We start from the raw sequence: 27,609 nt of genomic DNA, 5'->3' as shown, positions 1-27,609 counted from the left end.
TTCCTTTGCCTTATTGTTCCTGAACTGTGTATTATCTAGAAAACTTATAACTTTGCAGTCATGTTATCTTCATCCTTTTCCACTACACGCAAAAGAAGAAATGTCACCCCATGCGAAGAGAGGTACCATTACAGGAATTTAACACCATCTGAACATCAACACTACCTACAGATCCCTGATTTCCTACTTTGAGAGCAACTATACCCCACTAAGTGCTACTTAAAATGTTTCTGCTTCATTTTCTATCACACTACCTCCCACTTTCCTTTCTACTAATGAGACAGATATATACTTTGAAAATAGAAACCATCCTCCAGTAACTCAAAAAATAGCTAATCCTATACATCCAGTTATTCTTTGCTTAAAACTCCTAAATAATTTTTCATTACTTTCAGGATAAAGTCTACATTTCTAATTTGGTTTGTGGGACTTGTCATAATTAGTCACTGACAATCTCTCTTTCTCTCCTGACAGTTCTTCTCTTGCACTTCAGGTTGCAAATTATATTGCACTTATTTCAGTTCTACAAATTAGTCATGCTTTGAGGGTTGCATTATGTAATATAACCCTCCTCTGCCTAGAGGGCAATAGCAGATCTCTCATGTTAGCTAACTTATATTTATCCTGTAGATCTCAACTTTGGATGGTAATTATTCCAGGATGTCATAACTACTGAGTTCCCAGTATTAGATTAGGTATTCCTCATACTTTCTGTACTTGCCTCGCATTAGCACTTGTTTCATTATATAAAAGTTTTCCATTTACTCACCTGTAATCTTCATTGTCATATAAGATTATATTTTGATATTATTCACTGGACTCTGTGCCTGGCACCTCATAGCTATTTAATGAGTTTCTGAAGACGGAATGATGTTACAAGTTCAAATGGCCATTTTAGAATAAATTAGATCTCATGAGAAAGAAAATTATTTATTTTCTCAAGTTCAGAGATATTGCTTATTGGATACTGGGTAACATAACTTTTAACAGTAAATAAGGCAGGGTGTTTTTTTCTAAAGTCTTTATGGAGGTCAATAGAATTAAAGCAAAATATGGTCCTATAGAATCACTCCTGTATTTATCAAAATGATTTTATGTGCATGGTTAGCTGCTATTCAGACATAGTTCAGGGATAAAGATAGTTTTTGATCAGTATTTAGTAAGTTTAACAGTTCAGTGCTTCATGTTGTAAAACTTAGCCATTTAAATGCAGAATTATATTGCCAACTAAGATGAGTTAGTACTTTATCTTCAGGCACTTGCAATATATCAGGGAGCAAAACAAAGTTCCATGTCCTCATGTAGCTTACATTCTATCAGGGAGTCTCTCTGACAAATAAAGAAAAAAATTAATCAATTAACTAATCAATTAAACAATATGTTGTAGTAGAAGGTGGTAAATGCTACTGAAAAAAAAATCACAGTAAGGGAGAAAGAAATATTGGAGTTGAGGGCATGGTTTGCAATTTTCAGTGGTATATGAGTAATGTTATTTTGAGCCAAGGTTTGATAAAACAGTCTGGATTAAAGGTTTGAGAGTGGTGAAGTTAGCAGAATTGTTCCTTAGGTAGTGGGAAAAGCCAGTGCAAAATTCCTGAAGTGGAAAACTGATGGGCATGCTTGATATAGCAACAAGGGCCATGTAGACTCAAACCATTGCATTGTTTCACAGTGTAATATCACTAAATCATTTTTTTTTTTTTAGTGAGTATTCATCCATGTTTCCTGGATTTATAACCACTCAGTATTTTGGAGCTAGAGCTAAGAGCATTTTCTAATGAATTGGATGCTGGGTAAAAGCATATAAACCCTTAGGAACCAAGGGACAGCCTAGACAGAGGTAGGAGTGACATCCTCTTAGGAAAATTGAGAGGCCTGATGAGCATAAGGGTCTGAATCAAGGACTGCTTTTCAGCCCAGTGGTGGACTCAGGTAGCTTCTGTGGAAAGAGCTGAGATTCTGCTTGAAATTTCAGGTTCCCCTCTAGTATGTAATTCAAAGAAAATTCGGAGCCCTCAAGTTCTATGATGTAAAGCATGGTCAAATTATTTTGTCTAGAAACATATTAAAGAAATTGCAATAAAATTCTTGTTTCAGTTAGGGAAGGGGGCATATCCATAAGATATTTAATCTTGAGCAATATGGTTATCCTTGAATACCCAAATTAGAGATAAGTTAGCTGTTTGACAATCTTTCATTAGAATCCAACACATCCTTCCTATTGAAGTACTTTTGTGTCTTGTACAATGATGTGACGATATTGTTCAGCTACTTCTTTGGAAATTACAATGCCTATATATTTACAGTTGACTTTTTAGCACTAAATAACCAACCATGAACTTCTTTACTTCATTGTTTGTGACCTACTTCAATTAGGGGCATAATTTATTTCAAAGGGTTTTTTGGAGAAAAAAAAATTCACACTAAAAGCTGTGCTATATTGACCAAATGGCAGCCACCCATTTTGTCACTTTTAGTAAATTACCAGTAGTCCCTCGTTATATTGTGGTTCACTTATCACAGCCTCACTGTATCACAGGATTTTAAAAAATATTATATTTAATTATTTATTGGGGATTTTTTGCTACATCGCGAGATTTTGCAGTACTGTGTATGTATGTTGTTAAAGTTACATAGGTTTAAGAGTGTAGAATAAATGTAAGGTTCCTACTTTGCGGGAGGTCTGGAATGTAATACCTGTGATAAATGAGGGAATAATGTATTGCTTACTCTGAAAATCTTTTATACATGATAAGCTGATCTTAAAGAATGACCACCTATATTTAAATTTCAAACTTACTATTTTTAAATAGCATATTGGTAATAACTTATCTAATTAATTATTTAAGTTTTCATTTGTTAACTAAAGACTTCTATACTAAATATAATTTCTCTGTACTATAATATTTAATCTAATGGAAATTGTGTTGGGAATAAGAAAGGGTACTAGCTGAAATAACCTGAGGCATTTTGTAATGAAGATGTGAACCTCAGCTTTTTTGTCCATCCAGATGGTGACATCCTGATCATCTTAACAGCATACTTTATTTGGACCATGAAAACACTATAAATATTAAATTACAGTGCAGTCAAACTTGGATTATTGCCACTTCTTTTAATGACTATGGGACCAAATTCTATATAGTATTAAATCCAGTGTCAGTCAGAGTCCTAAGACAGTAATATTAAAGTGTAATATTTATTTTTATTATCATCAAGCTGAGGAAGGCTCAAACATCTAATAACTTTTGTGAAGGAAGCCTTTTCATTTCATGAACTATAGTCAATCTTTAACAAAATTCACCACAAATTTACCACTATTTCCTTTCTAGGGAATACAGTAATTGCCATAGCTTCATAACTAAAAATTTCCCATCTATATTCATGTGATTAATGTAATGTGGAATTTACAAATTTAAATGCATAATGCTGGAAAAGTAGAAATAAAGTTTTTATAGTAATGCAAATCTGTGTTGCGTACATTAAATACTTTTATGGGTTAGAAAGTGAATTGTGTTTAATAACTCAACATTTTTAATTGGGTTTGGAATGATAATAAATTGTTATACACATTTTTAAGTGGATTTCCTTATTTCTCAAATATTTGACTACTTATTACATTTTCATGTCTACTAAGAAGCATACAGACAAGTACTCTCCATAAAATGGGCTATTATTTCTAAATGGCTGTGTGTATGTGTGTGTGTGTGTGTTTCACCAAGGTAATGCTTGTCCCTAATAGGCAAACCTTGGTAGGTTCTCTAGTGAGAATATTCACCCAGGAACCAGTGTGAGATGTGCACTTAAACAAAGGGACTTCTGGGGTTAGTAAAATGACAGCACAACATTGAGAAGAGCACCAGAGGCAAATCATGGAAAAACAAAAACAGCCAAGACACTTTAAGTAAATCTGAAAACAGGTATATTTTCTCAACATATATTTTTCTGTCTTTCTTTATTTGCAAATTTCTTTTATTGTTCTCTTTGTTTTTCTTTTTATCCTTGTAGATCCCAAAGGACTTGAGGTTGCTGAAAATTTTGTTACTCCTATATGAAAATAAGCCTTCTTTTAAAAGCAAAAGGTGTTGGCAGTTTCACCTTGGCTTTTCCTTTAGGTGTATGAAAGTGACATCCTAGATAAAGCAAAAGGATCAACCAGAATGTTCTTCTGGTATAAAATAATGTCACTTAAAAAAGAATATTCTCCTAATGTACATTGTCAGTATATTTAGTCCATGAAATTGTGAGCATTTTTGAGCATTTTTTCATTTATTCAGAAAGTAGTTATTATGTGCAAGGAAGTACAAAAATGCAGGGTGAATAAAAATATAGTATAAAACAAAAAGTCCATGTTTTGGGACCTTGAAATATATTCAGAATGATACAATACATACATATGAAACAGTTTATTAATAATACAAAGCAATATGCTAAGTGCTACAATTATTTCACTTTCTTGCTAATTCTTTTTTTTTCAACTGCTCTGGCTACCGCTGTCACTGGACCATTGCATTTTCTATCTGTCCATTAAATGATGGCATTTCTTAGTCCAGGCCCTGAATTCTCTGTATTATCTCTAGTCTTTCAGTAAGCAACTACCTCCATACCTGTTAATTTTCACTTCTACCCAAAGACACTGACATTTCTATCTGTAGGCCACTCTCTTCAGCCTTCTTGATGCTTCCTCTTGAATAACAGGTCCTAAAACTGATTTATGATATTCATTTCCAATTCAGAACCTCTGCCAGTATTTTTGTCTCGGGGAATGGCACTAACATTCATGCACTGTGATGTGAAATCTAGAAACTTATTTTTCTTGGCCTTTATTTCTCAATTCTGTCTACTCTCTAGATCTACCAGCTCACCTTTCTACCCCAGCTTTCTATAATGCTCCCCATGGACTAGAGTGATGACTCTTAACTGGTCTACAGTCATCTATGCCCATCCTTTTTAAAGTATTGTCTGTGCACCACACAGAGTTATCTTTAAAATTAAAATTTCAGTCCTATTATCCTATTGCTTAACTGTGTTAATATATAGGGTGGGGCAAAAACAGGTTTGCAGTTGTGAGTACACAAAACACAGTTAATTCTTGTATTATTATTTATTAATGTTGTATTATTTTCCATATGATCAGTTGTAAACCTGTTTTGCCCCACTCTGTATGCCATAAAGCCAATTTTTTACATGACACTTGACAGTCTGCCTGATCTGGAGCCAGTCTCTCTCTCTCTGTCTTCACTCTATCTACTCCAGCTACACTGGCCTTCACAAAGACCCTTATTCTTTCCCTGCTTCTCCTTCCACAGACCTATAAGTGTAGCTCTTACTGACTTGTAGCTCCTAGCTTAGGCATCATTGTCTCAGGAAATCTTCTACTAAACAGATCCTCAGGATACAGTATATCTTCCCCTCATTATTCATTAAGAAATTACATTTTTTATGTGATCAGTTGGTTATTGTCAGTCCTTCCATTTGCTGAAGTTACAGGACAGCAGAAAGAATATCTGTTTTGTTTACTATTATAACTCTAGTATATTTACCATTATGTCTGGAATAAGAGCTTGAAATGTGAAATGAATAATTATGTGAATGAGTGGATGAATGAATGAATGAACAGTGACAGTAATAAAGAAAATAGAAAATTGTTGAACAGAATAAGAATAAATGATAAGGAAGACTTAATGGAGGATATGGAACTTGGGGCAGTCTTGGAAGAAAAGGGAGATCTAAAAGAGACAGCAGGGTTAAGAAAGGCATCCTGCAATGGGGAACCATTTGAGTAGAATCCTAGGAATAGAAATTGTCTTCTTTAACTTAAAGAATGATTAGGTGACATCTTTTCCAATGAAACATTTTGATAGTTTTTTTGAACAATGGAGGTAACATTGGCCATACAATATTAGTTCAAATTTTGGACTTTGTAATTTCAAGCTGTAGGAGACTGTTCCAATATACAGTTTATTGAGTATATCATTATCTAGCCAATTAAGCAATTAAACACTTCAGTGATTATTAATTGTTTATGATGGAAAAGCTGCTTTCTCAGAATAGGATACTTCAACTGATCTTTAAAATAAAACAATGACCAATCAGTGATTGGTGTTATTCTGGGGAAAAGCTTGATGACAATGGCTATAATCAAGTGTTTCAATTCAGGTCAAGATGGTAAAGCCCCTCACCTATTTCCTTAGTTTTAAAATTCTTCCTTTTTTGCCAGTATAAATTGGGGCATGCATAATGGGATAGTATAAATTTTGATATTATCTAGCTTCCCAATGAGACCTACATCTTCTATGTGACACAGATGAAAATGATCAGAAGTAAAAATGGAGAAGTAGTCAAATGTTGCTGTTTAGTGTCTATTTCATTGCTCTTCTTTTTTTAAATTCTTGTTCTGTGTTAGTGACCTATTCTGTGTTTGGGCAAGCATCCCTTAAGCTTCCATCAGTGATTAAGAAGCATTCATTATGTACTCTACTTGGCATGGTCATTACTTAATGCTCACTTAACAAAATTCTACATGACCAAATTATCACAGTGGGTAAGGGAACAGATGGCCAGCTGGCCAGAATCCATGCCTGCTTTATTTTATGCTTTCTCAAGTCTGCCACAAAGATGCCACATGCAAGATCTGTGGAGGCAATTCCAGTACTTCGCCTGTCCAGCTGTGTTTCCAGTGTTCTCAGCTGGGAAGTCTGGGTAGGCACTCTTCCCATCTGAATGCAGCTAGAACATCTCCTATGGGGATATCTCTGTTCCGTGGTGAAGATGCAGTCACAGAGGGCAGATTTCAAAAGTAAAAATAGCAATCCTTTCCCTGACCTTCTGTCACCACCTTCAAAATAAAAACCTCTATGCTAAACTTCAAGAGAAAGAGCTGTAGTTTTCTAGAAATAGTGCATTTTTTAACACCTATGTGTAATTATAAGATTTACCCACAATCTGATTATTTCACAAATTGCCACAGCATTCAGCAAAGAATTGGTCCCAGGATTATATGGTTCATCAAAACCTGCTATGTGTGAGAAAGGTTGCAGGTAAAAAGGAATCCAATAATTAAACTTCAGGTTTTTGTTATAAACTATTATTAGTAGATAGGATTTTATGCTGATATCCTAAAATTGATAACAATTTTCAATCAGTCATCATACATTTATGAAGCAATATCAAAGTATCTAGCAGTTTAATTTATCATGGCCTATGGGGGGGTATGAAATATAAAGAATAGTGGTTCCTGTGCACACACAGTTTATCAGGGAACAAAAGAAGCCCATGAAATAATTAGAGGAGTAAGCAGTGTACAGTGAGATGCTAAGATGTTGATCACACAGTAAGGCAGCTAGTTCAGTGGGAGACTGAAAAAGGTGAAGAGCTGTCAGAGAAAGATTGATGAAGAACATGGAAATTTTGTAGCTGTTTAGGGGCACTATGTGAAACAGGAAAATTGCTTGATGCTCCTGAAACTTGGACTCAGATATTTGCTTATTATAATACACATAGAAAACATTGGTCTCTGCTCTGTCTTTAATCTATGCCCTATCCTATAGACGTGTGTGTAGAAGAGGAAACAAACCATGGTAGCTAATGGTAAATTTGAATATCTTATTACTGTGTACCACCAGCTGGTGTGTATGCTCAAGCTTGAACTATATTTTGCCATCCATGGCATGAAAGTTCAGACAGATGCACCTCTCAAGCAAGTGATTTTCAGAGTTATGTTTGCAAACAGCTCACTGATTAAAGAGGGCTTTTTAAGCAGTTAGAGAGAAATTGTTATACAGGTAACCAGAGTTGGTTTTCTACAGTTACTAGGAGCAGAAAGAGATTTTTTTTTCTTAGATTAATCAAAAAATTATCTAATGTCTGTATTTATGCTTTCTGAAGTTTCACAGGACTCTTCACAGAGAAATCATTACTCTTATTTTAGTGGCCATCTGCAAAAATAAAAGTATGATACTAATTATTATGATAGATTGTGCTTTTGATATTCACATTTCTTTTAGATTTGAGGAATGTTTAGCCCATTTACTCCAGATTTCAAGATGCACATGGGCTTTATATTACTAATTTTAATGATAAATGATTACTCATTTTCATATCTCATTTATTAATCTCCACAAGGCCTATAATAACTATCTTTAATGTTCATAGGCACATTATGTCTGGTTTAGTTTCTTATGTCTTAGAAAAAATCAAAGGGCAAGATTGTCTTCTGTCTTATGTTCACCATGTAGTGTTCTGTTAACAGTAATATCCCACGAATAGTCAGTCAGCAAATATTATTGGTTAGCTAAAAGATACCCTAAAATAGACAGCATGTTTAGAGGGTTAACAAAATGTGTATGCATTGTAACTCCAGAGTAATGAGACAGATTGCTGCTTGGGTAATAAAACATTTAGAGATGAACATTTCCATTATGCACATGGTGGTTTAGGAAGCTTATTTTGGCAATGGTGTGCAAGATGAATGGCCACGGCAGAGAACGGGAGACTGTTCTCCATAAGATGCAGCTATAGCGATACTTGTCAATTTGAAAAATTATAGATCCTTTTGCTATATTAAGTTATCTAATGTTTAATAATACATTTTTTGGGGAAAAGAAAACTTACGGACTACTGTTACCAAAATGATCATATGTGTTCATGGAAATAATCCATATACTTTCTCAAAATGTTGTCTGTCTACCTAAATAAATACTGCCATTGACAAGCCTGACCCTAAACAAAAGTTTGAAGTTAATAAAGATTAACCTCAATAAATCTGCATTCTTTCTTCACGTTTCCTATTATCTTGCAGTGCCTGATCATCCTGGGTGCCATCTACAAAGGGAGTTTGGCACTTTTCCTAGGCATTGCTTTAAATTTAAACTGCTCTCTGATCTCCAAAGCCATTGAAATATATATGTGTGTGTGTATATATATATATTTCCATCAAAATACATTTACCACTCTCTGTGACAAGAGCCAAGTGAAATTAGTTTGAACTAAGGTATAAATTGTTGATACATATGAGTGCTCTGTCAGTCAACCAACAATAAATGAGGGCTCTGGTGTCCTTAATGAACTCCATTGCTATAAAAACACAACTACTTGGACACTATAGTGGTTTGAATAGTACTTCTTCAAAATTCATGTCTACAGGCAATCTCAGAATGTGACCCTATTTGGAAATACATACTAGTTTGCCAGAGCTGCCATAACAAGACACCACAGCCTGTGATCAAGGTGTTGACAGGTGATTTCTCCTGAGGCCTTTCTTGCTGGGCAGTAGATAGCCAACTTTTTGTTTTGTCCTCACACAGCCTTTCCTCTGTTCATATCACTGATCTCTCTCTCTCATTGTGTCCAAATTTCCTCTTTTTATAAGAAAAATTGAGTTACATTAAGGCCAATTCTTATGGCCTCATTACTTAAATCACCTCTTTAAAAGCCCTGTCTCCAAATACAGTCACATTTTAGGGTACTGGGGGGTTGGACTTCAACATACGAATTTGGAGAAAATACAATTTAGTCTACCATGGGGGATTTTCAGAGGGAAATAATTAAGGATGTTGAGATTAAATCATTATGAGTAAGATTGAACCCTAAATCCAATGTCTGGGTTACTTGTAAGTAAAGGAGAAATACAGGAAAGAAGACATGAGAGGGTAGAGGTGGAGACTGGAGTTATGCTGTTACAAGCCAGCAAATGCCAGGAACAACCAGAAGCTTGGAGAGACCAGGGGAGATTTCCCTCAGAGCCTTCAGAGGGACTATGGCCCTAAGACACCTTAATTTCAGACTTTGGGCCTCCAGAACTGTGAGAGAATACATTTTGGTTGTTTGAAGCCACCAAGTCTGTGGTAATTTATTATAGCAGTCCTGGGAAACTAATACAGGGGCTCTAAAACACTTCTTAGGTACTAGTCATCTTGGTGCCTTTCTGTTGTATAGAGTCTGGTCTTAATTCTTGAGGATAAATTTTATTAGCAGGTATTAAAAATATATCTGTTTAGCCCCAAGTTTCAATTTCATATTCTATTCAAAGAGTTTTACATTTAATGATTTGTTAAATTTGCTGATTCTCTTCTAAAAGTAAATGTTTTAAATTTTTGTAGTTTACCTACCCCCTTCCATATATATACTAAATAATCATAGACAATTTCTCCCCTCAAATAGCTAAGGTTTCCCTTCACATTTTAAAGGAAGAAGGAAGACAGAGAGAAGGAGGAGGAAGGATAGAATGGTTTGAAAGCATCAGTTATATAAATGGTCCCAAAATAATTCCTTCTTTTTAAACTGGTTTTAAAATAGAGTAGCAGTTGTTTACAATGGCAACCACCAAAATGTTTAAAAGTTATTAAATGTAAAACCATCACTACAATATGAGAATTTTAATGTAACTTCAAGGCCAGAATTTGGAGTGAACTTTTAGGTCATAATTGTTTCTATTTCATTATACTGCTAGAACAATTAGTTAAAGTACCTCTTGCAATTGTGTCAATAGCATGTCTTTATTACATAATAATGTCCATTCATTTTTAATATCTAACTACCACTGTCTTGGAGTCAAAATTTGTAAAATTGACCCAATCTGTGTATACATAATCATAGGAGAGTCTTAGCCTAGTTTTTTCCCTTATAACACACACTATAACAAATTCATAATTTGGAGCATAGTGAAAAGCTAACCATATTACCCATATGAAAGTAACTTCATTCTCTACTGTTGAAATAGAAGAGATGCAGAATAGGAGTAAACCATATAGATCTATAACTTTTGTGAGCAATTAATCTCGTTGACATACTTGTATGAACTTGCATAAAAATGCCTGGAAAATACGCTGTCTAATTCAGTTGTTCATTAATATTGATCATATGTTGTCCCCAGTGTGTGAGGAGCCACTCAAAGATTACCTACAAAAGTATACAACGTTATTGATTTTAAAACACCCTGAAGCTTCATGTCTCTTGAAAGTCCACTTATACTTTCAATGTTAAGAGTGATATTACCAAGTTTTGTTGTCAAATCAAATAATTGGACTTTTATTAATAGTAATTAGAACTGAAGCTCGTAATCAGCGCTCTCTAGATTTCTACTGTATACCCGTAGTACCGAAAGAAAGCACTATTAAACAGAGACTTTTGAAATGTAAAGCAATTGAAATTGTCTTTGTCTGTCATGTTTTCCTACTTTTACAAGCTCTAAGTGGTTGTTAATACTTGATCTCAAAATTTGCTCTGGTATTAAATTGTTTCCAAAGCTATATATGTTTCATATATGTATATGCTGACATGTTACAGAAAAGATATGAGGTGCCCCAAATACACCAAAGTTTTGGTCACAGAAATTAAGAATGTAGCCATATTACAAACATTTGTTAATATTATAACTAATTAAATTCTAGAACTAAATCTGCAAAAATCATTTATATATATATATATATATATATATATATAAATTCTGAGCATATGTTCACAGTAAAGGGTAGCCATTTAAATTACTTTTAAAAAATGAGGTACATAAACTGGATAACTAAGTATTTTCTTGTCAGCTTACTTTCCCAGCTACTGACAACTTAATTCCATTTGAATCATTTATCACACATTACTAGCAGAGTGCTCAGTACATAATGAGTACCTAATGAATAAATGATATTTAACCTGAAATTAGAAAGAAAACAAAAACAACTTCTGTGTCAAACAGGGTCAGGATCAGTTTCTCTACTATCCTCACAGTATAAGCAACAGTATATGCTATTCATAATGATTATTATTTATTAGTGTGCCAAGACCTTAAAATAATAGCTTCAGTATCGAAATAGAGAAGATTATTGGGTGGGGGCAACACAAAAACAAACAAGAATTTCCTAGGATCTTTAATTCTCATATAATTAGCCCACTTATCACTTGGAGAGTGAAACCTGAAGACTCCTATATGTTTTAAATGTTTCTATTTAACATAAAAAAACCACCTTTTTGTATGTTAAGTAAATTTTGTGAGTTGAGACCATGGGCTACATTTATTATGTTATCTTTATGTATAACTTGCATTCTGATTATTTCATGTTGCTTGTGCTCTAAGTGAAGGTCTTTATTTAAACAGGAATTGTTAAATTAGGAGACTAAAACACAATTAATGGGAGTATACAATATTACGTTTTTTTTTTAAATTATATATTTGCCAAAGAGTTATGATGCATGTAATCCAATGATCTGTTATTTACAATTGTAACATTATTACAGATGTAATACTATTGGGAGACAAAAATATTGGAACTTAAATATAAATGTAAAGGACTTGAATCTTGAAAGCTGTAGAGAAGTTACAGAAGGTATCCTAATTAATTACCAAGTAAAAAACAAAGAATACTTGAACCTTATACACCTGAATTTGAATGTGGTTCAAGCAAAAGGTATAATGATTATAACTCTTTATCGCCTTACTCCTGCTTATTCAAAATGTATCAAACACCTACTGTGTGCTGACCATGACTCTTCCTATGGAGAATATATGATCTAATGGGGAAAAACAACATGTAACCACTAATTTCAACACTTTATCATGAGTACTCAAAAGAGTATATCCAAAACATGTGATATCAGTTTACAGTATAAATATTAGGGGCAAAAACAAGAAAAAATGTCTGTGTGTTGGACAGGGTTTATTTCTTTCTTATCCTCACAGTATATGCAAAACTCTATGCATGCAAATTATGTTATTACAAAATAATATTGGGGAAATACTCATGTTTGACAGTTAATTTTAAACACATCTGAACTAAAGTACTGTTAGCATAGCAGAACCTATCTATATTCATAATATCTAATACACCCTGACCCTTTGCTGATAATACTCTGAAGTATTTCCATTTAGGAAGGCTTTGGAGTCCTGTATTATTCATAGGAATGTGCTTAGTGAATTCATGCTTATTCTGTTTACATCTGTCAAGACTAACATATAAATAAATATATGGATCTTCAACATGGCAAGACATGTGGTTTGATGCAAAGTACGTAGATTTGCAGTCAGGCAGATTGTGTTAAAATCTTGGATTTTCCATGTAGACATGCTGCTTAACCTCTCTGAGCAAAGCTGTTTTCTTTCCTCTAATATAAAGACATATTTTTTAAAAGATACATTCTTACAAAGCATTATAAAGAATACTGTATATATTTCATGTTGCCTAGCATACAAGGCACTCCAGATATTAAATCCTTGTCCCGTTTGCCTTCCCTCACCCTCACCTTTTAAATGAAAATCACTGAATGTATTTGGGTTGGAAAAATACAGCAGTCACAACCTCTGTAATAGGTAATATTTTTCTCAGACTCAGGTGTCAGTGGAGGTCATGATGTACTTTGGGGTGTAAATAAAATGAGCTCCAACTCTCCAACTCCTATCTTTTGAAAGCCCCAGAGGCTGTGCCCAGATTGCTAGACAGGCTTCACCTATGCTCTCAGGAACTATCTAGTGTCTAGGACCTGAGATGCCTCTGTGAACTCTGTCTTCAGGTTCCTGTAGCCCGTGGATTCTTGAATCCCTTTGTGTCATGTGCTATAACACCTGCTTCCCTTCTGCCAGGATGAGCTGGAGGAATAGCATAGCCCTTCTTCCAAACACCACACATATGTCTGTGTCTAGCCGACTTGAGTGTAAATTTGTAGATTTGAATACTCCAGCAGAGAGAGTTCACATAAGAGCTGTGAAAACAATGTTCATTTGAAATGTAGATATCACAATTTCTTACGAGCTACTCTTCTTGATATATTACAACCTCACAACACACTGCCAGACCCTCTCTCTTCCTGAAGTATACTTCCAGCTCTGCTTTTGGGGTCTCCATTCCTGGGCTTCCCCACCCATTCCTAAACTCTTCCCCTTATTATACTGACCCATTAACTCATCCTCAATTTATATACAAGTTCTACTTTTCCAAAGACGCAGTAGGCTTGAGTAAATGAGTGTCATCTATCCTAGGATCATATTCGCCCCTTCTTCTTCAAAGTGACTTTAATCAACCACCTTCCTTGGAGTCTCAGCTTTAAGTGCTCCTAATAACTAGCAGAGGCCTTATAGTTCAATTTTTTTTTTCCACCCAACTCTGTGAAAGGGAGCATGGAAAAAAGTTTTCTTTCTCATAAAAATTACGTCACTCTCTTGAGGGATCAGGAATAGCTTATTCATTTTTGGTTTTAATAACTTTTTTCCTCTGAGATATAATTCCTTAAACCCAATTTTCCTCATATTAGATGTTTTTTGGAAGAGAAAGCACTGAATTCTTATTGGGCTTTGTTTTCTCGCTGGCAAAATTGAAAGATTGGAGTATGTGTCTCCAAGACTCCTTATTTGTTTGATATTATGTAATTCATTGACCATAATTGTTTAGATTTATATTTTCTTTAGCACTTGTATGTACAGTCTTTAGTTTCCAGTTAATAAAAATAATCTAAGTCATGTATTTTTTATTTTGAAGGGAAAAGATTAATAAAAACTCTAATATAGTTTTATTTTATTCTCTTTTTCCCTGATTAGTTTATTCTCTAAGGAATGTCTGTTTTTAGAATTACAGAATCTTAGTTTGAAACCTAAATGCATCACTCATAGATGTTTATTTGAGAACTATTATCTAATCCTTCTGACCTTTATTTATTTTTTAATGTAAAAGAGAATGGCAAAGACAACTACCTCATAGGGTTGCTGTAAGTAATAAATGAGATTATCTTGAGAAAAGAATTTGTAAATTGTAAGGCATCATCAAATGTTAATTCATTTGAAAGGATGAAGGAAGTAGAAATTGAGAAAGAAGAGGAGAAAGATGTTTTGTAGCATGATTTGTATCTCTTAACGATAGAAGAAAATGATTCAAATTGCCACAAAACTGATCATTGGTAATGAGCCTTCTTCCTGTCTCAGTCATTGGCAATGTATCATCTCAAAGGCAGGTGCTGGTTTACTTAATTGACATGTACTGCACAACACCACACTGCCTACTTTAGAAAATATATTGGCATGGAGACCTCTGGAGAAAAATCAGATACATGGATTTCTTTTCACTTTTTAAAGTCAGCCCTATCAAGAAGTGAAGATCCAGACACTATTGAGTCATCACATTGTTTCCTAGTCAGTTCTTCAGTCCTCAATTTTCACAAAATTTTAAACTGTAAAACACCAAATGTCAAAGACAGCTATTGGATAAATAGTTATAAATTATTGCCTCAGTACAAGACAACATTGCCCAACCCCTAAATGATTCCTGTCCTTGATGTTCTATGGTACTGCTCAAGGTGATGATGGTGAATTTCCTTTTATTACCATAAGCCTTTAAATGGCTTGGACCCATGCTTGAATATCATTCACTATTTCACTTGTTCACTAGTCTTGCCTAGTGGAGCTCTCACCCAGGTGCCTCAAGTTATCACTGTTCTTGTACCTAACCCTTTCATGTTTCCTCAAGTCTCTATTGAAACCATTTGCTCTTTTTAACTAATCTTCCTCCCAAAATCTGGAATTTACCTCTTCATACATAATCAGACACTTGGTTTAATAACTCCTGCTTTATTTTTCTAATATATATATCTTAACTTTCTTTTCAATGATTTTTCTTTGACTTACAAAGGTGTTTTACTCTCTCCAATTAAAAAAGATGACAAAATTAGAGCATACTGTATATTTTCCTTGGCCTTTCTTCATTGCCCAGTGTGAGTTTTGAGCTTTTTCTTTCTAAACTTGTCTTTTTCCCTTCTTCACAATGTCCATTCTGGATTCTGCCCTGAGTCAGTTCACATCTTCCAAAAATCCAACTCTAAGACAGAATTAAAGGTGCAAAAGATTTATTGGGGAAATGTTTGTGATGGACAAAGAGGAGAGGGAGCAAGAGAAAGCATAATGGGCTTCAGACTGTGACACAAGCCTTTCCCCTCTGAAGGGAAAAAAGGAAGGAAGGAAGGAAGAGTGTATGAAAGGGCCTTGCCATGATATTGGTAAATCCTCAACCATACCAAAGAGACACCCAGAATAAATAATTGTTTTAGAGGAGCTCTGGGTCAGAGTGATTTGCCCAGCTCTACACCCACAAAGTGCTGGCAGCTGGTTCTCTCCACGGGAGACTGAGTACCACACTTACATCACAGGTACCAGTCACTCTGGTAAGGTTACTTTCTTACAGCTTAAAAATGACTATTAGCCCTTCTCTATATTTACAACTTTTGACAAGCTACTTCTTATAGAAAGGCAAAAATTATGATTCTTCAGGAGTATGACCCACCACAACAGTTATCCATGTTACCTGGCCTATATGGTTACAATCATTTGCAAGTTTATTCTTTCACCAGCAGGGCACAAAGCTTCCCAGTGTTCATAACTGCAGAAATTGCCATTCAAGATTAGTTTATAAATATGCAAAAGATATTTTACAATTTGAAGAGCTTAGTAACAATCCTTGGCATAGTGCTAATAGTTTTTGACATGCTTAGTGTGTGTCAGGCATTGCTCTGAGTATTTTATATATTTGATTGTTTAAAAATTTGTATTATTACCTTTTGAGGTAGATTCTATTAGTATTGACATATAATAAAAGGTGATACTGAGACACAGAGATATTAAATAAATCCTTCAAGAGCACTTGGCTAGGAAGTGGTTAAACTAGGAATCAAACCCATTTTCTCCAGACCACACACAGCTAGTTCATTTCCTGTACCACTACTCTATAAAACACCTAACTGCAGAAAGTTGACCCTGTGTCTACTTTAAAGCATATGCATTATGCAGCAATGTCTTTCTTCTGTCTTTCAGGTCCCTGCATTCCTAATCCATGCCATAATGGAGGAACCTGTGAAATAAGTGAAGCATATCGAGGGGACACATTCATAGGTTATGTTTGTAAATGTCCCCGAGGATTTAATGGAATTCACTGTCAGCACAGTAAGTTATCCATGGTCATTGTGCTTTTATTATTATTGATTGCAAAGTGTACAAGTCATTATCATTCTTGTTTGTAGCAGAATAATAGCATCTTTGAACAAAGAGCCTTGGCAGGGGGCTGCTTCTCTCACACTGAATATACCACCTCCCAGCCAAGGACTCCTAGACTGGTCAGTCCACCTCCTCTGCCCGAGCCATGCATGGGAGCTACCCATCTTTTGTTGCCTTTTTCACTATTGTTCACCCACACTTGCAAAATATTGCTCTGATATTTGCTCTGAAGCTACCTTCTTCAAGCTTTCCAGATATAATTCTGTGGACTATGTTCAGAGATGATATCCAGAAATGAAAAGAGCCCTCTCCCCACCCCCTATCTATAAGCTAGTTCCCTCCTTTCATGCATTTTTAGCATGAAATTTTTTGAAAGTTCAACAAGTGTGGTATTTGCACTTATTTTTTTATCCCCATTCTTATTTATTCTAGAAAGTTAAACAAAATATGTCCACATGTGATGATTTCTTCTCAGCAGTAAAGCTCAACATAAATGCCAAAGGAGTGGTGTGGGTCCTTACCTGCTGTAGGGGTTCAGCAGGTAGGGAGGCCACTTTGAGCTGTAAGCTGTCAGAGAAGCCTCTTAGAGAGGCTGCAACTTGTTGAGTATTGATGGAGGGATAGCGTGTTGATTGGAGGGTACAGAACAGGGGAATGGGTGGCACATCATGACAAGTGTGGGGCTAGGAGCCCTGAATAGTGGTAATTAAAACCGTGGTGTTAGGAAGGAGTAAGCCAAAGCTGGGTATGTCAGCCTGCACTAGATTTCCAACCACCAGTAAAAAATATAGTGTGTCTCCTGGCTCTGAGACTTTGGTGCATTTTATACTTTTCTGAAGACTTACCATCACTGGGAGATTGTGGAATTCCTATACAAGACTGTTAAAGAACAAAGGACTTTTGTGCTCCTTACAATGGGCATCTGTAATTGTCTGTAAAAGCTCAGATAACGAATAAAGAACTGAGAGGCTGCTGTTTTTCTCAGCCTGGGTCCTGAGTTGTTAAGGCTGATTCTCCCATATTGTAGGATCACTGCTCAGCTTTCACACGTGAACACCCCAACATAGCCTCAGAAAGACAGAGATGGGAACCCAGAATCCTGGTTGCCTTTTGTTTAGTTTACATTCCTTCAATGCCATGAAGACAGTGCTACTAACTTATTAGAAAAACTGCAGAGTATGTTAGAGCAGTGCCCAGAGGGAGACAGTCTTGGCTACCCAACTTGAGCTCCTCAATTCAGGGTTGCTTGCATATAATACACACACACACACACACACACACACACACACACATCTTGAAATTCCTCCACCCCTTGAAATGAGACAGTCCGGCTACCCAACTTGAGCTCCTCAATTCAGGGTTGCTTGCATACAGAACACACACACACACACACACACACACACACACACACACACACACATCTTGAAATTCCCCACCCCTTAAAATGAGAACAGAATTTTCATAATGGGTGGTTGCCCAGTGTTCAGAGGCAAGAATTGCACTTAAGGGTCACATTTTCCTAACTTTCTCTTTTCTATGCTATATGGCCTCACAAGGGAAAAAGTAAAAGTACACAAAGGCAGAGTCTTACTGTTAGGAATTCTTAAGAAGACAGTACCTGGAAGTCATGTGTAGATCCTAAGGTCACTTAAATATTTCATATTTATTAGCCCTTTCACCCCAGCCTACTGCTGATATCAGTGTGAAGTTGAGGTTGGTTCTTAAACGAGGGGTTGAGAAACTCCAAATCTGAGTTCCAGCTAATAACATCAGTACAACACAAATTTTTTTTACATCTCTGGGCTTTGTTTTCTTCACATTGTGAGGAAATGCTGAGTTGTAGTTATATTTAATAGCCTAGAAGTCCCATTGAAGACATCAAGTCATCACTTATTTGTTCCAATATAAGTGAGGCTGACTCCCACACATTGGCTGGCTGTGGGTTCTTTCAAGAGAACCATCACGTTTGGTGAAATAGAACAAATCACTCTTGTCCCATTCTCCACACACAATAGAAATCCAAATATTTTCTCTTATAGCCTACACTATATTCAAACAAGCTCATTAATACAAAGACTCGCATTGAATTTCAAGGCTTATTTTGAAGCACAAAGAAACCCTCCCCCTTACAGCAGCTGATTCCCCCATAGGACCTTAAACCCATGTTAGGAATTGCAATGGAGAGCCCTAGGCTGAGCAAATCAATTCAGAACTGGAACTTTGTGGTCTAAACAAGCTGGCCCCTATCCTCTGAAGTGCATCACTATTTGAAGCCAGAGAGAATGGAGGGGGAAAAAATTGGATCTGGAACCAGAGACCTGAATTTGAGACCTGACCTTTACAGTTACTGGATAAGTGACCTTGAGCCACTCAATTGACCTTTCTTCAATTGAAGACATATAAATCGAGGAATTAAAGTAGAAACAGATTATCTTCTTTTCACACCGACTAGGAGAGTATTATGACTAAATGTGTAGTTTACTTACTGCACAAAGGTTATCAAGCCTTCCTCTTTATAGATGCAATTGAAAAGGATTATATATTGGAAAAGCAGATTTAGAAGTGCTGGGAGCCCTGAGAGCTTTTCCAGGTGGGGGAAAACAAAAGCAGCTCTTTTAATCCTTTGCAAAAACTGCTAGATATTTGGGTTTGTTTTCCCCAGTGGTAATATTTTTATGGCCCAAACATGCTCTAAAACCTTGCTACTCAAAGTGTGGTTATGCATCAGTATTGCCTGGAAGCTTGTTAGAAATGAAGATTATCAGGTGCTACCTCAAACCAACTAAGTGATCCCCAGTTGACACCCATGCATATTGAAGTTTGAGAAATGCTTTCCAGGGCTTTTAGAAGCTAAAAGTAATCATCTCATAGATTAAGGAAGCAACTTCTGCATTCAGTTTCATAACAATAATTATAGGCAAAATATTTATTGTGGTTTTTGCAAATCAAAATTATATTGAAAATCAAAAAAAAAAAAAAAGAAAAAAGAAAAAGAAAAAGGGAGAGATATATACCAGTTTGATAAGAACATTTCTTTTGGGAAAAATTTGTTTAAAGTTCTTCGGACTTCCATATGTGGGGGAGCTATTTAATTTAGTCCCATATGACAGAATGTGAATTAAATGTCTTTTGTAATAAAGCTAAGTAGTTAAAGAATTTTAAGTTTTATAATACAGTATGACAAATACTCAATGCACAGTTAATAGATGGAATCTAATAATTATTCTGTCAATATGTTACAAATCAGAAAAACGTTTTCAGTGCCAGCATTAGCATTATCTACTATGCTTTTTTTAAATTATAAATATTAGCTTTTAGAACAGTTTTTTGTTTACAAAAATACTGAGCAGAAAGTTCCCATATATTTCTCCCCCTACATAATTTGCTCTGTTACTAATATCTTGCATTAAAATGGTGTATTAATTACAATTGATAATATAATATCAATAGATTGCTATTAAAGTCCATAGTTTATATTTGGGTTCACTATTTATATTGTATTGTTCTTTGGTTTTTGAAAAATATATGATATCACATATCGACCATAGCTTCATACAGAACAGTTTCACTGACCTAAATCCTCCACCTATTCATCCCATCTTTCCCACCCTCCATCCCTGGGCAACCACTTAATTATTATTATTTTTTAACTAGCTCTACGGTTTCACCTTTTCCAGAGTGTCAGATAGTCGGAATCCTATAGTATAAAGCTGGAATCATATAGTATGTAGTCGTTTTCAGACTAGCTTCTTTCACTAAGCAATATGCATTTAAGCTTCTTCCATGTCTTTTGGTGACTTGATAGCTCTTTTTTAAAAACTGCTGTATGTATAATATTTTATTTTATGGATGTACCACAATTTATTTGTTCACCTATTGAATAATGAGTTAAGTTACTGTAAATATTCATGTGCAGGTTTTTATGTAGACCTTAGCTTTCAACTCATTTGAATAAGTATCTAGGAGGGTGATCGTCGAATCATTTGGTAAGTGTACATGTAGTTTTGTAGGAAACTGCCAAACTTCCTTTCACGGTGGCTGTGCCATTTCACACACCTATTAGCAATGAATGAAAGTTCCTGTTTTATATTTTCAATGGCTTTTTTTGTCAGTGTTTTGGGTTTTAGCTATTATATATATTTGGGGGGGTAATGAAATAACATGAAATTGTAACTTTATAAAACTAATAATAATTAGTAATAGTTTTATTACAATTACCAAATTATACGTGTTCTTAAAATGCTGTGATTGATGCAAAACATATATACACACATATGTATATATGTGGTCTGTCCAGAAAAAGTCCAGCCATTGTTAATATAATAAGAATGGTTTGCGTGACATCAATGTAACCTGGCAGCCAAGGAGAGTGGACTGAAATGTGCATGAATGAACAATGATGACTTCACTGTACTAGTCAGTGGGGGTGGTAGACACCTGTTAATTCAGCATGTATACTGTGGCTGTCACATTCAAAATGACTGAGCAAGTACAGCAAGAAATATGCACCAAATTTTATGTTAAACTTGAACATTCCTCCATGGAAACTATTTGGATAATTCAGAAGGCCACAGCTATGGGCAACTGATGATTGGCAGCTTCATCATGACAACCTGCCTACTCATGGATCACATCTTGTGCAGAGTTTGTCGGCAAAACATTAAATCACCAAGATGATGCAGCCCCCTACAAGCCCAGATTTGGTGCTCTGCGACTTCTGGCTTTTCTCCAAACTAAAATCACCTTTGAAAGCAAAGAGATTTCAGAGAATCGATGAAATTCAGGAAAATATATCAGGGCAGCCGATGGTGACTGGGAGGACTGTGTGATGTCTCAATAGGTCTACTTTGAAGGAGACTGAGACTTCACTTTCCTATGTACAACGTTTCTTGTATCTTATTCAATAAATGTCTCTATTTTTCATATTACATGGCTGGATACATTCTGGACAGGCCTCATATCTACATGTATGTATATGTGTGTATATGTGAGTGAGTATAATTATAAGATGTAAATTACAAGATGAATTAAGCACCAAAATTATCTAGAATTTAAACTTTTCAGAAGCATTTTTAAGCAACAAGTTTTGTATTGGAAGGTACATTTGAGGCTGACGTGAAGTAATTATATTTTACTTGTTGCTTAGTAACAAATCCAATGCCTCAGAGAATGATCCTTTCTTTATTCCCAGAACTCTTTGCCTGTCTTACCAAGGATGGCATTCTTTGCCCTCTTCCTTACCTACACACAGCTCTGCAGCCTTCGATTCTTTTTAAGGGCACATTTTCTTTATTTCTGTTCTTTAAGGAAGGAGAGCTATTCTAGATGCCCACCAAGCCCTGAAAGAAAAAAAGACTTCTTTAAAAAAGTGGTCCATTCTATCAGATTAGCTTAAAATAATGTGCATTTTAGTCCCTTTTACCACTGAGAAAGTTGGCTAGAAAAACACAGAATCTAAAACATTTCTCTTTGTACATTATAATAAATATTGTAGATCAATTTGGTCTTAATTTTGTACTATTGATTTAAGGATTTATACAGTTAACAAATATTTATTGGGGCCATGAGTCATTTTATTTTGTAACTTACATATTTCAGTTTTCTCAGAGTTAGCCAATGAGGTTTGCTGTTTTGAAGGTCACTGCTAATTGGATTAATTACGTATTTGAAAATTACATGTTTTCTTTGTTTGGTGGTGCTGGTTAAACATATGGAATCTGGTCCCACGTCAGCCCTATAGGATCAGTATCTTTTGGTTGGTAGCCTGGATATAGTTAAAAGCATGTATGTGATTCTCTGAGGTACCAAACTTGAGGACCACTGGTTTAAAGAATGACCGTTGGTTTCCACATTATACAAGAGGAAGCATGCTGTTAGGGGAATGATTTTGGATTAGACCTGGGTTTTTGATGCAGTTCTATTTTGATCACTTGATGGAGAGTCAGTTAGTACTGAATAATCCAGTGCTTCCGTTTTCTCACATGATAATTCAATTTAATTTAATTCAACAAACCCTGAGAACTTTACATTGTGCTATGCTTTGGAAATAACTGTTTATAAAAATTGGAATTAACAACCCTTTGCCTTGTATTCCTATGCCCAATGGACTGATATTTTTAAATACATTGGGAATTTCTTTTGGTTCATAATTGTTCCCTTCTGTAAGAACATTTTAATTGTAATCCTTTTAGAAAAAAATTGAGTAGGAAGCTCCATTTGGAGCCCAATGCTTTTCATAAGAATTCCACTCTTAACATCATTAATTCTAATAGGTAATTATTATTTTTAAAATTACTCCTTTTAATTTTAGCTCAATGTCCTCTATTTTAGCTTTTCCACTAGAGGATGAATTTGCCCTAATAATGTGTTCACTTCAAAAACTTTACCTGGAGTCATCAGGTTCTTAAACTTGGTGTACATATAAATTATCTGTAAGTACACATAAGCACTCAGAGCCCTCTTGCTCATTCATAGATATCCCAATTTAATAGATTTAATTTTGGGCCCACATCTGTTAACAAGCACCCTAGTGACTCTGACAGTAATGATTCTAGAACACTGGTTCTCTGCCTTGGCTGCACATTAGAATCACTTAGGGACCTATGAAAAATACTGATGCCTGGCTCCCACCCCAGAGATTCTTATTTAATTGATCTGGTGTATGGTCTAGACATTAGGAGCTTTAAAACCTCCCCAGATGATTCTAATGTGCAACCAAGGCTGGGAGTCAGTGTTCTAGAACCATACTGTGAATAATTACTATGCCTTAAAGAAACGAAGCAGAAAAATACTCAAAGAGAAACCAAGCTTAGGGTACACAAATGTAATCTAAACCTTATTGAATTTTGTCATTCAAGGTTTGCTTAATACAATAGAAGTCATCTTACAGCAAGAAACTGTAACTGATGGAAAGAATCAGGCCAGAGGAAGATAATAACTTATTGTTCTTACAACATATCATTCATTAATTTATCTTCAATAGCCAGAGTTCCAAAGCATTTATTTTTTCTTGTTTTCATCCTTTGTAGGAGTCTCACAAAGAACAGTGTTCTGGCAGACATATATAAAGGATATCTACACAGAAACACTATTCAAATACAGATCATTTGTGATTTTTGCAGTGAAATACTCATATTCATAAACTCAAAATATTTGAAAATTGCTATTTCAATGCCAGTTAAAGTTCTTTTTTGTCCCTGTTACTAATTAAAGAAAATCTCATTGTCAAGAAACCTAAACTCTGACAGAAATATGTTAAACAAATTTTACTAGAAAGTTATACTCATAAAGCTGGTGTATTTATACTAATAAGACTGATTCTCTGGAACTGATTCATCTAAGATTTTATAAAGGATCTCTCCAGAAATAGAGACGGTACCACAAGTATAGCCTTTAAAAACATGTTGCATGTAATCCAAATTTCCCAGGTCTCCCAGGTTGTGATGAGCTTAACACAGATTTCCAAATTCTTGTTGCTGTGGCTGCCATTTCCATACCATTTGCCTATGTAGAATCTCATTCTCCCCGGAAGTCCACCTCAGTCCTGTGAGCAAGTAATTCATTTTATTTACATATTAGACAAATATTTTGTGAGAGTTTACTCACAATTTTACCAGGTTTCCGTATGTGCTTAGGAACCAGTACAAGCTCCTGGCTCTGCTACTGGTCCCACCTTGAAAACATGGCTAAGGGGCAGGGGCAGAGGACCTCTGTTTGTGGTTCCCCAGGCAAGTGAGACTGCACAAGACCGGAGGAGACATCTGGACAAGTTGGGCCATTTTTAATGACTTCGGGTTGTACTTAGTTTCTTGGAATTTTAAACTCATGTGAATATTTCCAGAGACCCCTCACATTCTTTTACTGCTTAGCCTTCCTGCTTGCTGCCCTAACTGCTCTTTTATTTGGGGCTCATAATGACACCTCAGGTAGGCTGGAGGACAGGTGCTGCAGCCACACTCTTATTCTCATATTTACTGTCTCTCCAAGGGAGACTTTCTGGAGATTCATTTCACAGCAATCAGTTATAAAAGCAATAGCACCTGCACACACGGGAATACACCTCCATAAGGCTCTGAAATGTATTCATCCAACAAGTAGTGTATATTAATATCCAACTCTGTGCTAAGCACTGTTCTGGACGTTGGAATACAATATTGAACCAAAATAACCAAGTCCCTGGTATAATATTCTATTCTAACAGGGAAAAGAGATAATAAAACTATGACACATATTTACTATACAGCTCAGCAATTGCACTCTTGAGCATTTATTCCAGAGAAATGAAAACTCAAGTTCAAACAAAAATCTGTATGTGGATGTTCATAGCAGTTGTATTTGTAATAACCAAAAACTAGAATGGACCCAGATGTCCTTCAAAAGGTGAATGGTTAAACAAACGGTGGTATATGTGTGTGTGTGAATGTGTTTGTGTGTATATACACCCACATATACACACGTACATATATACTCATACATAGACATTGTATATATATAAACACATATATGCATACACATGTTCATATATACATACTGTGGAATAGTAACTACTCAGCAACCAAAAGGAAGGAATTGTCTCTAGCAAAATTAAGTTGAGATAAAGAGCCAATCCAAAGAAGATATATACTAGATGATTCCAATTATATAATATTTTTGAAATGACAGAATTTTATAAATGGAGTACAGATTAGTGGTTTCCAAGTGTTAGGGGGTGAGGAGACAGGGGTGGGTATGGTTATAAAAGGACAAAATGAGGTATCCTTGTGGTGTTTGAATGATTCAGTATATTGACACAAACCTACAGATATGATAAAATTATATAGAATTACTTACATTCACACAAATGAGTATAACTAGAACTAGAGAAATCTGAAGTAGATCCATGTGTTACAAATCAACATTTTAGTTATGCTTTATATCACACTTTTGCAAAATGCTAACCATTGAGGGTAACTGAGTAAAGTGTACATGGGATCTCTATTATTTTTTATAAGTGCATATGAATCTATAATTATATCAATATATAATTAAATTTAAAAAGATAACAGTAATAATATATAACAACAAGTAATATCAAGTACTGATATGTGTTATAAGAATAGAGACTTGCAGTAGAGTTATTTGAGTGCTACTTTAGAGCATGGTCAAAGAAGTTTTCTCCCATCAAGTGAGCTTTGAGCAGAGACATGAATGAAGTCAGGGGGCCAGCCAAGTAACCAGATGGAGTAGCAAGCGTAGTCCTAAGAGGGCTATGCTTAGAGTGTGGTGAATGGAGGAGAGGGGGCCAAAAGGGGTCATGAGCAGTAAGTAGCCCAGGACCAGATGATGTACAGTCTCATAAGCCACAGAGAGGACTTTTTATTTTATTGTAATTGTGGAAGAGCACCTTCAGAGGGTGGAGAGTACATGAACTAACTTCTGTTTGGAGAATAACTGACAATGGCAAGGAACAGTCTCTGTTAGGGGTAAGAGTAGAATGTCTGAGACCAGCTGTTGGTGGCTTGGACTGAGGTGGTTGTAAGGACTCAGAAGAAGCTGAACAATGTTCAGATTTGGAAAATAGTTTGAAGTGAATTATACTGGGGATATATTATATATATATATATATATATATATATATATATATATATATATACACACACACACACACACACACACACACACACACATATATATATATATATATATATATATATATATATGTTTGCTAGTGAATTTCAGTAGCATTGCAATTTTAAAATATCTTGCCATAGTCCTGGGCAGTATAATATTTATTATAATTTCCTGTATGCCTTGTAACTGATTTTTGTTTCCTGCTTTTAACAGCATCATTAGGATAAAATCTAGACCTTTAATAAAAATAAGTAATTTACACACATATACATATATACATATAAAATAAATGCCTTAAATATATATTATGTTACTTAAGGTACTGAATTTTCAAATTTTGATATTTTTCAAGGACCCACAAAACTGGATACCTTTTGATATATTCTGAAGCTTTGTCTTTCACATTGGCTGAATCTTAATAATAAAATACAATACATTTTAAAGAAAACATTATAATAGAAGTAATATATATATCAAAAGTATTATAATTATGTACTAAATTACAATAATAATTATAAAACAGAACATTTACATTTTAATGGGACATCTGGAAATCACAATTGCCTTGAGTAGATATTTACTAAAAGCAGCTTTTAGAACATAACTTGATTGATTTTGCTCTCACAATTCCTAATTGATTTTGCAATCATGCCATAGCCTACAAGTTTAGAGAAATTTAAGGCAATATACTTTGGAAATAAGTTATCCTTAGCTATTCAGGAGGTTTTAATCATTTTATAAGATATACCTTAAACTAGAACATTTCTAAGAGAATTTTCTCCCCAAACATATGAAAAAGGCTCTTTTAGGTGTAAATAAAGGAATAGCTTCTGTTTCTAAATAAAATGAGTAGTGTTTATTTAGAATAAATAAATGCATGAAGTGAGTTGAGAACAGAAAGATAAAAGAGATCCAAACTTCAATTCCTTCTGTGCTATTAAGTCATATGAACTTGAACTAATGATTACATTAAGCCTTGTTTTTTTCATGCATAAAATAGAAATAACTGGGCCCTGTGCCTATTTTTAGATCCATGTTGTTGA

At 35.0% G+C, this 27,609-nt stretch overlaps 1 protein-coding gene across 2 annotated transcripts in view; it reads left to right on the top strand.

Annotated features, from left to right (window-relative positions):
• EDIL3 (EGF like and discoidin domains 3) overlaps window positions 1-27,609 on the top strand; it is a 405,479-nt gene that overhangs the window by 185,272 nt on the left and 192,598 nt on the right. For both annotated transcript variants that reach the window (XM_090278987.1, XM_090278986.1), the window contains one exon: window positions 16,778-16,906. In XM_090278987.1, the coding sequence (XP_090135113.1) occupies window positions 16,778-16,906 (129 nt within the window). The remainder of the gene's footprint in view (window positions 1-16,777; window positions 16,907-27,609) is intronic.

Source organism: Furipterus horrens, unplaced genomic scaffold (assembly GCF_987537825.1).
Source record: "Furipterus horrens unplaced genomic scaffold, mFurHor1.1.pri manual_scaffold_5, whole genome shotgun sequence".
NCBI classification, from domain to species: Eukaryota; Metazoa; Chordata; class Mammalia; order Chiroptera; family Furipteridae; genus Furipterus; species Furipterus horrens.
This window is presented reverse-complemented; position numbering and strand designations above follow the sequence as displayed.